Raw genomic sequence first — 13,520 nt, 5'->3', positions numbered from 1 at the left:
ACATAGTGGTAATTCAGACTGACTTTATTGTCATGTTCTCACAAGGTAGACTGTGGCGGTGCATTTTTATCTCTATCCGTTGTGTGTTCGTATTCATGACTTGTTTTTTATATGGTTATGTATGAAATGCTTTGTTCCATGTACCCCCCATGTCCCTCCTCACTTAGTTCCACCCCTGTTGCAGTTATCTATCTATCATGTGTCACATAACCCCTGGTCCTGCTCATCACTCGAAGACCTCTCCCTGAGTCTGGAAAATTCCAGGGAGAGCGTTGAGTGATTGGGCAGGATCCAGTCTTCCCTCTCCTATTCTCTCCCTATGGTTGCTACACCTGTCCATTGCATTACGAGCCACACCCTTGTTGTACCCCATCGGTCCCTAGCTGAACCCTGCCCTGTGTTCCATCCCCCTTTAAAGTTACTGTATTGGAGCACTCGGGGTCTCTCCTGAGGCGGGTGCCCCAAGCTGAGGACTATACACCTGGAGAGCCAATAAACTCGTTGTGGTTTTGCCTCTTAGGAGTCCCTCCTTTCTTCTTCCTGCCATCGTCACGCTTCGCTCCTGACCAGCCAAGACCCACTGTACTGCTGTGGTGCCAGGGCTGGCCAAGATTGGGAATACAGGCACCACTGCAGTAGACCTACATCCAGTGAAACAATATAATGAGAAAAACACTATTATTGCTTTTGTTACAAACAGAGTTTTCATTTGTAAGACATATCATGAGAATGTGTTTAATTATAAATCCAATGTAATTTTCATTAAGTTAAAATAGTGAGCAGCATTTGAATAATGATGAGGTGTTTTTATTTACTAAAAAAATTAAAATATATATGTACTGTAGAACTGAACAAGTGAGATTTTCAGGCAAACTATTTCCAAATCAGTTAAGAAAGAAGCATGAAGAAAAATAAAAAAACCTGCTCTTTATGGAAGATACAAAAGACAGGATTCCTAACTGACAAAACACAGAACTGTTACCTTGCTTTCTATTTGCTTTACTTAAAACTGTACTGATTTTTCACAGAAATACCAATAGAACTTTTCACCAAACTCAGGGACATGGACTGTCTCTCACATTCTTGACTCTTAAGCATCAGCATTTTTACTAAACTATGATTCCATAATATGAATTATGAGTTCCCTTCTTGTCTTAACCAGTAATGCTAGTCACTATTTTGTCAAAAAAATTTATAAGGAATCCCTACACTGGTAAGGGTAGATTTATTAATTTGTTGAAGGCAAAGGCAGAGACTAGGAGAATGCAGAATGGCCCGCTCTAGGAGAGGAACAGGTTCAAGTCCATCAGAGGAAAGTGAAGGTTTACAAGTCCTTGGAACTGGATGAGATACAACCCTCAGCAAGCAGAAAAACTACAGTTTAATGTTAAGGATGTGCAGGTTTCAGTTTCTAGGACTACCACAACTGCAAAAGGAATACTGTGTTTCCGTGATGGCAACTAATCTTCATACAGAGAATATTTAAGAACTATTTTTCAGTAAGGAATGAAATCAGCAACAGAATAAGGATTGTCTATCTGGACTGGATTGGCAGCCATGTACATCAATTTTGTAGCTGAATACAGATTAAAAGCATAGAAAAATTAAATATATCAATCTGCAAAATGTGTAAATATTTTGCATATTTTATTTAATACTTTTTAAAGTTTAATTGTAACTTGAAACATAGCACAAAAATAGATTACAGGCAACCTGTAATCTGGATACCATGATCTCCATTTTTCTGCTGAAACAGAAAGATTTACCCAGAAACTAAGAAATTACATTCTTTATAGTTCCCAGATTTATGATGCATTTAAGACAAGTGCAGCTCATGCGGCTTTGTCACCTTAAATCCACAGGTTTAGATCAAGTAGAATTCATTTTAATGATTATTCTTTTGCAACACAAACAAAAATATCAGCATGATATCATCACTTCAGAAGGGTCAAATTTTGTTGGCTTTTATCATGTCAGTACTTATGCTGGCTTCCAAAAGACTATTGTATGAATAAATGAGTTTTTCCCTGTCTCCCAAAACATTAGCAGCCCCTTGAAAGAATCAATACTCAGCAGCCGGTGCATAGCAAGAAGAAAAAAGAGGAGAACAAAAGCAAAAAAATTCTAAGCTGGAGTAGAGTATAACTACAGACATAAATCCTTAAACACTATTTAATCCCTAGAAAATTAATCAAATCACACTGAAATAAGAATATGCCACCCCTAGCATCCTTTGGGACAAAGGAAATAAGAATTCAGTGACTCTCCAGGTGGGATGCACAGAGTAAAGAGACACTCATCCATTAAATCTTTTGTCTGGATTCCACCACTGTCTCTGGATGCCTTCGAATCTTTGCTTCAAGTACTGGGGATAACCAGCGGGGATGAGAGTAAGGACAGGCCCAAAAAACCTATATTTTCACCATAACCTTCATAAAAATCCGAACACAAATAAGCATGTGCTCCTGCTCCTGGTTCCTGAAAGCTGTAGCATACTGAAATAGAAGCAGAATCAGAGAGAGAGCCTAGAGGGCAGATGTGGAGAGAGAATATTTTGATCCTGTACCTTGGTGTGTACTTGGCATGTATCCAGAAAAATTGCCACTACATTTTCTTCAGATTATTAATATGTAGTAATATTAATATATACTAATACGTACATCCACTCAGTTAAGTGATAAAAGTCTCCAAGTTCTGAACTTGCAGGTGAAAAGCTGTCTCCTACAGATCTTATAAAAATAGCACGATTTCCAAATCTGTAGTGGCACACAGCTCCACTACATGGTATTTAACCTTTTCTTCAAATTATGAAGGATTACTCAGAAGAAAGAATGAGGCAGGTAAGGAGAAATGCCCATTGCTCTGCAACATCTTAATTAATTGTGTTTAACTGATGTACTGAACGTACCTCACTCTTGCTTTTAATTGTCATGACTCAGCTTAACTCAATCAATGATGTTACACAGAACCACATTATTTTGTTATCTTCCATATGGGTATAAGAGCACAGTTTTTGAAAAAATTCATTTGTACAAATAAATTTCTGTAATACTTTCTATATTCCAGAAAGTTTGTGAGCCATTTCAGTCAAAAAGCACTGTATAATGTACCTATCATTATAAGTACAGAAGATTATTATAAATGCATGTCTGACAAATTTTCTAATGAGCCAGCATCACAGAAGTTTGCAGTTGTCATAACTTTGCAACTATACAACCCTCACAGATTCAGTTAAGTGAGATTCATAAGAAGACTCATGACCCAAATTTCATTTCCAAAATTTATGCTAGTAGCTAAAAAGAAATTTCTTAGTTGGACAGCTGCTATCTAAATTATTAAAATTGGTGCTTGGAAAAAAAATGCATTAGTGAAAAAAGTATGAGACTGCACAAACATACTGAAGAATCATGCCCCTGAAAAGACACAGAACAAAAACAACAAAGTAAGTTTTCATACCTCTGGCTAAATGGAAAAAAAAAAAATTAGGCAAGTTCATAAAGTGCAGAGACTGAAGATCATGTGTTCATGATCAAACTTTATCATGTGTTAAAGCGACATATACATACTTACCCACATGGTTTTAGGCAGAAATACTGGCAGATTTCCTGGTCTCTGTTTTAATTCATTTTATTGCAAAGAGTGCACAATGAGAATATTTTGGCTAGTTGTTCCCTTACAGACAGAATTACACATTTTCACATTCCACACCAGAGGCTCATAAAAACATCTTTCTCCTTTTCTTCCTGAGGCATCAGTATTGATAGTAAGGACTCTATTTATGAATAATGTTAAGAAAACCAGGGTGCAGGGTTTGTCATGAAACACCCTTGGGGTAACATCTCTCCTATCCCAAAAATCACCTTTATTTTTTCAGTATACCCACAGAGTACGAGGAAATCCTTTAAAGTAAAGAGTTGATTCCTTGAATCAACTGAACCTATTTGTGCTGTAGAATGTGTTTTCTTAGAAGTTCTAAAGAGCAAAAAAAAATAAAAACTCCCTACAATTAAAAATTATGGATAAAAATAATATTTTAAAATAAGATTGTTAAAAGGGAATTATTGGTAGGAACTAAGAAAGGGGAATAAAAATAAAATATAGAAATGAATATATCAATTAACAGGCGGCACCATTAGAAACTGATGTGTGGTGGTGTGTTTTGTTCATGTTTCTGTTGATGATTTGTTCAATGAGATTTTTCCATAATGGTTTGTTCTGTAACTCCCTATGTTTCCCCCTGTATGGTTTTCCCCACGTTCAGTTATATGTCAATCATTGGTTATATAACCTCTTGGTCCTGTCTGTCACTCTGGGGCCTCTCCCTGCATCCAGAAAGTTCCAGGGAAGGCGTCGAGTGATTGGGCAGGATCCAGAGTTCCCCCTCCTATTGTGTCTTGTATGGTTGTTGCACATGTCTATTATGTTAAGAGCCACACCCTCACTGTACCCCATTGGTTTCTGACTGAACCCTCCCCTGTGTCACACCCCCTGTTAAAAGTCACAGCACAGAGGGGTTCATGGTCTCTCTGAGGCTGGTGTCCCGAGGTGAGGACTCCACGCCCGGAGCCTCCAATAAACTCGTTTGGATCCACCACTGGAGAGTCCCTCCTTTCATTTCCTTTGCCACAGGCACGCTGCACTTCTGACAAGCCAAGAACCACTGTGTTGCTGTGGTGCCAGGGCTGGCCGGACAGGCGACACGGGCACCGCCGCACTGATGTGCCGTAGTTTTCTGCAGGAAAGCCTAGAGTGCAGCACTCTCATTGCCACTGAAATGGCAATGTCATACATTAAGTTAATCATTTAGGCAGATCAGCAAAATGCTTCCTTTCTGTCTCAGAGACATTGCATTCAATTTTTCTGTGGTGTAGAAGAGTCTCAGTAAAACACAATTCCCCACTGTCTAAGCCAAGAAAGCTCTTAGAAAGTGAGATAATGAGTTGGAATTCTTTATGCTAAGGACCAAAGCCATATCTTGAATAAGGTCTCTAAGCTTTAAGTTGGTGTGTAAGACTCTTCAGCTGCGTTTTCCTAACAAAACAGCAGCTTGCCTATATTTTTTTACATTGTGTCTGACGCCTGAGAACTGCTTTGTGAATTGGTACTGAATGAGCTGTTCAGAATATCGTAACACATGGGGAAATATAAAGACTTCCAATCACATTTGGCAATAAGCATGGGTTAACAAAATTATATACTCAGTTTCTCTGAGACTACAGTGTTGCTTGGCATACAGAAAAGGAAATTTTTTGGCTCCTGGTAAAATTTAATGTGTGAAGTACAGAAATAAAAATCATGTTATTGTACTTTGAAAGTTGAGTCCATCCACTGGTTCCTAGCATCTGAGAACAGGCATTAATTTAGCTCCTAATGCAGTCCTGAATGCAGCTGAAAATACTCTTTTTCCCCATCCACCTGAAAAGAGAGCGTTCCAGGGTGCATCAGAATCTGCTCTAGAGGTCTCTAATAGAAAAGTCAAGATGGTGCCGTGTAGGAGAGGCAGGTAAGGCTCTGGGTCAGAGAACAAATAGAAAAAAAAAAAAAAAAATTGCAGAAGAACAGTAAGAATGGCACCTATGCTACGGGGTCAGAGACCACACCATACACTAGTGTGCACTTTCTCAGGATACTTAGGCCAGGAGACAAAGCCTTGATAATTTACTGAGGTGGAATGGAAACACCGCTTACAGCTAGTTCATAAAAGGCACAAAAAACCTATATAAACAGTTAGTAAACGCTAACCAACCTAAAACCACTGGAGAAGCAGACTTTTAAGATGATATTTTCTGCCCTATGTCTCAGGCAAGAATTCGCTTAAGGACTGAGTGGAGACAAAAAAAAAATCATGTTTTTTGGGGCTAGACTGCCAGATGCACAAATCTCAGTCCTTATGAGTTTTCCCTTAGGAAAGAAAGAGCTTGCATGCAACTTTGCTTCAACACTGCAACAGTTTTTCCTCCACCATAATAGTGGAGTCTAGCATTTTTCTTAGCATCATTTACACAGAAATCTTCAGTGCAACAAGGGCTTCTTGCCCATATGGTCAACAATGCTCCCATCTGTTCTCTAACCAGATATAGTCAGTCTTTTTCTAGCCACTCTTACAGTCTCCCAAGTGGCCAGAGACAGATCTCACAAGATTCTTCACTTTGCCCTGTGCAGCAGCTACTGAGGAGACAGATAAACATCTACTGAGGGCACAAAGGCTTCTTCATCTAAAAGCTGAAATAAAACTCTATCAGGCAGAAGACAAACAAAACCTTCTCTGGTACCAAGACAAGGCTAGCAATAACAAGACTAGCAACAAGGACTGACACCTGAAGCCTCCTTCTTCACTCCTTTGTCTGCACGTCCTCCAAGCCAAAGACTATTAAAATCTAGCCAAGCACACCTATGCATATTCGGGAGATGAGCAGCTTTCCATGCACACTCCTCCAACTGCTTCCATTTTCACACTGGAATACAAGACTCAGGGTCATAGGGTCAAATTTTACTTTTACATTGGTTTTGCAGCTGCTTCTTTCACAATAACAAAAGACTTAGAAATAGAGGCAAAATCTTTCTCTGACAAGAAGAGAGCCTTCTGGGTCTGCTTGAGATAATAAAAATCTTTTATTTAAGTTCCTGAACATCAGTGGTGTTTTTTAGTGCCTTCTTTTAGATTTTATGTGCCTGAGCCCTACAGTAGATCCAGTCACTCATGGTTATCATGCAGAGTAATACAATATTAAACTCTTGCTGATAGTTCTTACATCACTAAAAAAAATAAACCCAAAGAAACCCAAAATCTTCCATAAGATTTCTTTGAAAACTTCTGCTTTTTTGCATCTTATGGACTTTCAAAGCCTTTGAAAAAAAAATTCAAGTAAACTGCTCTGATTTTAAATTATTTTACAGCATCCACCCTGAAACATTTCTTCTTAACAAGTGCAGTGCAGCAAAACTCCTTCAATGGGAAAAAAGCAAGATTTTTGATAATTTAAAAAAAATCCATCAATTCTGATGGAAAAGCAATAATAAAATTCAAAATTTTAGGTCATAAAAGCCTCAGCTGGGATTGAGGCTTTCTATAGTGAAGCAGAGTGGTTTAACTATCTTCAACATGAAGAAACAATGAATGCCAACAGAGACATGATTGTGACCACTGCACAGGAAAACTACTGCAAACTTAATAAGGAAGAAAAAAGCCAGACATAGCTAAGTATTTAATATTAATGAACAAGAAAAGTTATTTCAGTAGCCCATATAACTTCTGTAGGCAATCCTCACTTTGCAAACACCTCACCTCTGGGTATGCTCCGAGCACTTACACACTAATCAGGATTAGGATGGATTAGGCACTTAGAAGTGAGTTTTTCAAAGCACAGCACCTGGATGCTGCTAACTGTAGCACATTCCTCTGTTATGAACCAATGCTGCACAGCATGGTTGAAGAGTTGTACTAATCTGGGTGATAAATTGTAAACAACTATGGGAACCACCGGAGGTCAGTGAAAATTCTGCACCACTTTTACAATGGAGATGCTCAGGCTTCTGGCCCTCACAAATCTCCCCATGAAATAAATTAACCTTAATGAGCACCACTGCTAATAATCTCAGCAGGGGCTAAAGATTTTTGTAGAGCAACTCTTGAAAGATTGCCCTCACTTCAAAGGCATGCCAGTGCAGGACATAGTAGAATTTTTCTTTGGGGCAAATATTTTACATTATCCAAATTTGCATTCAATATTTTAATTCATTAAATAGATATCAATATATATGAATATAATTCCATTAGCTGTTGTTTGATAGTCACATCTTCTCACAGTAATTCTCTGTCTGAAAATGTTCTCTTTCTCTGGATTATCCAACCAATTTGTCGTCTTCCCAGATTTATATTATAGTCCCTCTCCTACGCAGCTATATCTAAATCAGCCTCTTTATGTCCTCTAAATTTAATGCCTTTTATTTTCTTTTCTGCTACAACTACATTCTGTCTGCACAAAGACTTGGCAGCACAAAAAGCAAACAACCGGTCTTGAGAATCACAAAATAATACTGGTTTCAAGCTTTTTTAAAAAGAGCTTTTTAATTAGATGCCACTATTATTCTCTAAACGATACAGGGTTTTAATTTGGACGTGACGTAGCAGTAAATGCAATTTTGATATTTTACAGAACAATGTTTCAAGGGCAGCTACACCTAAACTTTCTACCATCACAATGCAGATACCAGTTATCACTTAAAAATATACAGGAAAGATCTTATGGATCTATGAACACTAAAAATACAGCTTTAAACCACTACTTTAAATCACTTGTAACTTTAGAACAGAGGCTTTCTATACCTCATGCAAATATCTTTACTGAGCTGAACAAACACAAAAAGGGATACTGAACTGAGATAGACGGAAAGGGAAGAGTAACAGATTACTACCTTGTTAAGAAAGTAGCTGAATTAAAATATTCTGAATGGTGCTAGTTTATTATACAAAGACATTTAATTTATTTCATTATTATCTGTGGGCAGCTTCAGCAATGCAAGACCCTAGCACATTCAAGGAGATGAGCACAGTGGACAAAAGACTCCTTCAGAGTGCAATATTTAATGAAACTTAAATTAGATCTCAAAAGAGCAATAGAATGTATATAAAAATACAGCACTGTCACTGAACCATTCCAGTTACATGCATGTTTTAAAGTAACTGTCATCAAACTCACACATGGCCCCAGAAGATTTAAATGCACTTTTAATATAGCTTCCATACATACAAACTTTTTTAAAACCTCAAATTTCATAAAATTTCTTACATGATGCACAGGACAGTAGGATTTAGGGAGGAAGCAGAAGTCTACAGCTAAGACTTAATACTTCCTTAAGGAATAAAAGAAAATACTTTTGTTGTAGCCTTTCACTTCATTGTTAGCATGCAAGTATGCTAGTAGTTATAATTTTATAGCAATTGTATGCTAGTAGTTATATAAGTATGCTAGCTTGTTTATAATTACTTCTGCATAGTGTGCAGAAGTTACTTACAAGCAAAACATTCTAAACAGGAAGAATCCACCTGCATTCATAAATTTGCTGCTAGGAAAATAAATAAGTTTGTTTTTTTCAGGTAACTATGATGCCTTAGGTTTCAGCTTTCATGTATTTCAGATTCTGTGCTGCCTGGGGGGTAGTTCTGAGCCTTATATTAAGTGTTAGTAAGCTCTCTTCACAGAGTAGGTAGACAAAAAAAATCCTTTTCCTGGTGAAGACCAAGGACAACGGTTACAAGATTTCAGGCCCAAAAGCATAAATCACGGTGAACTGAAGAGAGAAACAAGGATGACACTTCATAATCTGAAGCTGTTATTAGATAATTAAACCCCAATATGCAGATAGACCAAAACTTACAAAAGTGTAAGACCTTGTGACGGGTTGTCCATTTTGTGACCATTTTGAGTCCATCTTGGGTGTAGCCTGGGCCAGACTCTTGTCCTGCCCAAGGTGTATCCTAAAGGCCTTTCAATAAATATCTGCTTTATTCTCTAGCTGTCTCTGTTTCAGGTCAGCCTTCCCAAGGCATCAACTATACAAAGAGATAGGTACTTAAAACCTGGAATCAAAAACATGAAAAAAACCCATGATTTTGAAATTCACAGTTTTGAAAATTATTAGTATACAACTGAAACTATTTTGAAGTGAAGAACTGAAATTATAAAACCAAAGGGCAACAACATGGCATCGTTCTGGGTTCTGTTTTCTTCGTATATTGTACCAGTTTTCTTCTGTAATGCACTCTCTTCCAAAACCAGTGAAGCCACATTCACTAAGACCAGAGGAAGAACAACTCAACACTGCAAGACACTGAAACCTGGAGACACTACCACAACTAAACAAAAACAACAAACAAACAAAAACCAAAACAAACAAACAAACAAAACAAAAAGCCCACAAAAAACAAACAAACAAACAAACAAACAACAACAAAAAAAAAAAAAAAAAAAAAAAAAAAAAAAAAAAAAAGGGACAAATACCTATTCTAGTCCAGAAGGTGACTAAGAGAATTAAGGACAAAATCAAAATTTGGGAGTAAAAAGTGAGGTCTGGATCTTCAAGATTTGATGGCTTATTGGACACAAGGCATAACACCAGAAAATAAAAGAGACCTTAACCAAAAGTAGAGTAAGGCAAAAATTTTTCAATCAACTGTAGTACCACCTCTCCCAGCACTTCAGACTGTATAGATGCTGTACTGTCTCAGGCAATTCCAAACTGTGTTTTTTACCAACCCATTAAGGGTTTTGGCTGAATGTGCCTGTGATACCAAGCTACTAACTGTTAGAACTAGTTGCACAGACAAATCCAGACAGGATGCTTCAACAGTTATAGCCCAAAGGATATTTACTTCTCCTGTAAGTCTCAGTATTTTTAACTTCTTGTAGAAAAGGATCACATAAGTGTGTCATGAAGGAATGCCTGCAAGCCATAATATGGGGGACACTGTAGTGAAGTACCATGTTTTGCATCATCTCACAAAAGGCCTTTCCTAAATTTCCATTTTGTTCTCAAAACCAAACTCATAACCAGATTGGGCAACTGGTAAAATGAAATTTTTGCAGCTTGACTAAATCCAGCCATTTATTTACTGCAGTCCATGTGGAAGTAGCCATTTGAGGAAATACTCTAAATCTTTTAATATTAATTTGAATCTTACTGAAACACTTTCCCTCCTCTGTAATCTGCAGGTTTCTTCTACAATTTATCTGTCAAGATATATATAAAAGTAGAGAATCCTTTATAAAAAGCTTCCAGAGAATTTAGTGCTCTTGCAAAGGATGTCCACGTAATGCAAGTGTCACTGAAATTAAGAAGAACTGCATATCCTATTAGGAAAGTCCAGAACATGTCCTCTTTTGTACATGCCAACACCTGCACCTTTTGAAAAGGATGTCTGACCTAGTGATGCATTTCTAGCATTGTATCTTAATAGAGTCCCATCTTCTCCTATTTTGACAGATAGATCACTTGTGTACTCATACTTTACTGGAAACTGCTATTAAAACAAAACAATCCTGATGGTATTGTAGATACTGTATTTCTTGAGCATTTAGCAAGTATTTTTGAGAGTACTTAAGTTTCTAAAACAAACACCACAATGAGACATCACCACCCACACTTTTCCATTAAGGAGATATTGACTGCATGGTGCCAATTTTTTTTCTCTATTTTGAGAACGCACTTGAAGCTGCAGATCCACATACTTAACAAGCACTGAAGGCATTTATGATTAGAGGGTTATGTTGACACTATGTGAAGAAATGACTCTTTTCAGTAGTTACACGCTCAAAGATACTTCTAGAAAATGATGAAATTTCACCTTTTCACATTAGTTTCAACTTGAACTGAAATAGACCTTGGCTTTGAAAACTTTAAGAAACCAGTCCCAAACATGAAGGCATGATGAACCCTTTAAATGCTATAAAAAATAAGGAAACATTACAAAACCAACCTCTGCCTCAGTTCTTTAAAAGGGTTTCTTTTGACCAGAAAATTTTCGAGTGAAACAAATTTTCTAGCTAATTTTTCTAGGTCTGACTCATAATCTCCCTCCAAACAGTAGGTAATTAAGAATACACAGTTATAAAAAGCGTCCAATTCCCTGGGCTTTGAGAAGATGCAGTGCAGTAACCTGAAAGGTGCTTCACCTACAATTTCAAGAACAGTCCCCACTAAAAATCCACACTTTAGACAATCAGCTGGTGTATCATAAGTTTATTTATTAGCTGCAACTTTGTGTGAAAATGTGAAATTCAAATCAGTATTCGTGAGGGTGAAGGAAGGCCATCATTAAAAATACAAATAATGTTCTGCAATAAGTGTCCAAGGCAATTCATAGTTTGAATGATTACCAGCTTCTGCCAGTGCACTGACAAAAGCTTTCACGCTTCCTCTCCACTCCTCTTCCTAACACACACCAACTACTAAGAACTAGTCGGTCTCCACGGCTCTTAAAGCCTACGTGGCAGTTGCTAACTCAAGAGGAAAAAGGTGATCCACAGCTCCAGAGGAAGCACAGTTCAATGCTGTGGGATAACACGAGATAAAAGTGTCCTGTTCATCGCGGTTCTTTTCTCCACACCAGCCGCTTTGAGAGATTCCCCTCGTGTTCCAAGCCTCAGCTTCCCACATGAACCTGCTTCCCCTCGATCACGGTCAGCGCCTCCTGGGTATACATCTGAGAAAAGGATTACCAAACTTGAACTCCTCCCCCCACCCTTTCCGTGCGAACAGCCCGTCGGACTGAGGGACCTGAGGAGAACCCTCGCTCCGCACGGAGTCAGAGCCGGGAGCGGAGACAGAGTGACCCGCCCCTACACCGTGGTGGCGGGGAGGGCCCGCAGCGCCGACCGGCGCCGCCCCCTCCACCGGGGCCGCCTACACGGCCGGCACCAGGCTCTTCTTATCCAGCGGCTGCTCGTCCTCCTCCAGGAGCAATTCGTCCAGCTCCCCGTCCTCGGCTCCCGAGGCCTCGGGCCCGCCGGCGGCCCGGCAGCGCCGCAGGTGCCGCAAGGCCCGGCGGTGCTTCTCCTGCAGCCGCCTCAGCTGGGCACGCAAGGCCTCCGCCTCCTCGCCCGGGTCGGCGGGGGGCTTGTCGGGGCCGGGCCCCAGCAGGGCCTGTCGGAAGAGGCAGCGGTTCTCGCGGCGCAGGCGGCGATTCTCCAGCCGCAGCCGCGCGTTCTCCTGGCGCAGCCGCGCGTTGTGCCACTCGCGCTCCTCCCGCTGCCGCAGCGCCTCACTGTGGCTGGCCGCCAAGTCCGCGTACCGCTCCGCCAGTTGCTGCGGCGAGCCCCGCGACTCGCCCCGCCAGCTCCGCTGCCCGCCGCCCGCCTCGGCCGCCTCCGCGGCCCCGCCGCTCCCGGTGGCGGCACCGAGCACCGCCCGCCCCCCCCGCGCCGCTCCGCTGCCCCAGCGCCCGCCCACCGCGCGCATGCGCCTCATCCGTGCCGCGCCCGCCGCCGCGCGCCCGCAGCCGCCGCGAGCCGAGCGAGGGCTCCCGGTCTGTGCGAATTGGGCGGGGCCTGGGCCCGGGGGGCGGGGCCGGGCGGGGCGGCCCCGCCGCGTGCCCCTGCGGTGGGCGCGGGCGGCCGGCAGGGGGCGCCGGGAGAGCCTGGCAGGGCAGCGCCGTGAGGCGCCGGCCGTGGCCCGGAGCTGCTCCCGGCGCCCGGGGCCGGTCAGGACCGCGAACAGCCCCTCCCTGAACGCTGCAGGGCTGCCACGGGTTCTCCAAGCATCCTGTACCAGTGCCTCACAGTAAAAACTGCCTTGCTTACGTCTAGGATAAGCCTGGCCTCTCGCAGCCTAGGGGCTTTTCCCCTTGCCCTGTCATTGCGTCCCAGTGTGAGAAGCCCCTTCAACCTTCTTTGTTATCCCTTTTTGGAGAGTTCCGTAAGGTCTGCTCAGAGCTTTTTCTTCTGCGGGCTGAACAATCCCAGCTCTCTCTCTGGGGAAGGTGCTCCAGCCTTGGCATTAACCTGATGGCCCTCTTGTTAATA

At 41.1% G+C, this 13,520-nt stretch overlaps 1 protein-coding gene across 1 annotated transcript; it reads right to left on the bottom strand.

The window, feature by feature from the left end:
* Positions 1–11,723: 11,723 nt before the first annotated feature.
* TUSC1 (tumor suppressor candidate 1) lies at positions 11,724–12,966 on the bottom strand. Its single transcript, XM_066339800.1, has one exon. It carries the CDS (start codon positions 12,964–12,966, stop codon positions 12,403–12,405), a length of 564 nt encoding a protein of 187 aa, XP_066195897.1. The 3' UTR covers positions 11,724–12,402.
* Between the last annotated feature and the right edge of the window lie 554 nt (positions 12,967–13,520).

This window comes from Sylvia atricapilla, chromosome Z (genome assembly GCF_009819655.1).
Source record: "Sylvia atricapilla isolate bSylAtr1 chromosome Z, bSylAtr1.pri, whole genome shotgun sequence".
NCBI classification, from domain to species: Eukaryota; Metazoa; Chordata; class Aves; order Passeriformes; family Sylviidae; genus Sylvia; species Sylvia atricapilla.
The sequence above is the reverse complement of the archived record's forward strand: the minus strand, read 5'-3'. Positions and strand labels throughout refer to the sequence as shown.

Bases quoted from the DNA above. Each gene is read 5' to 3' on its own strand.
- TUSC1 (XM_066339800.1), bottom strand. From the start codon at position 12,966: ATGAGGCGCATGCGCGCGGTGGGCGGGCGCTGGGGCAGCGGAGCGGCG.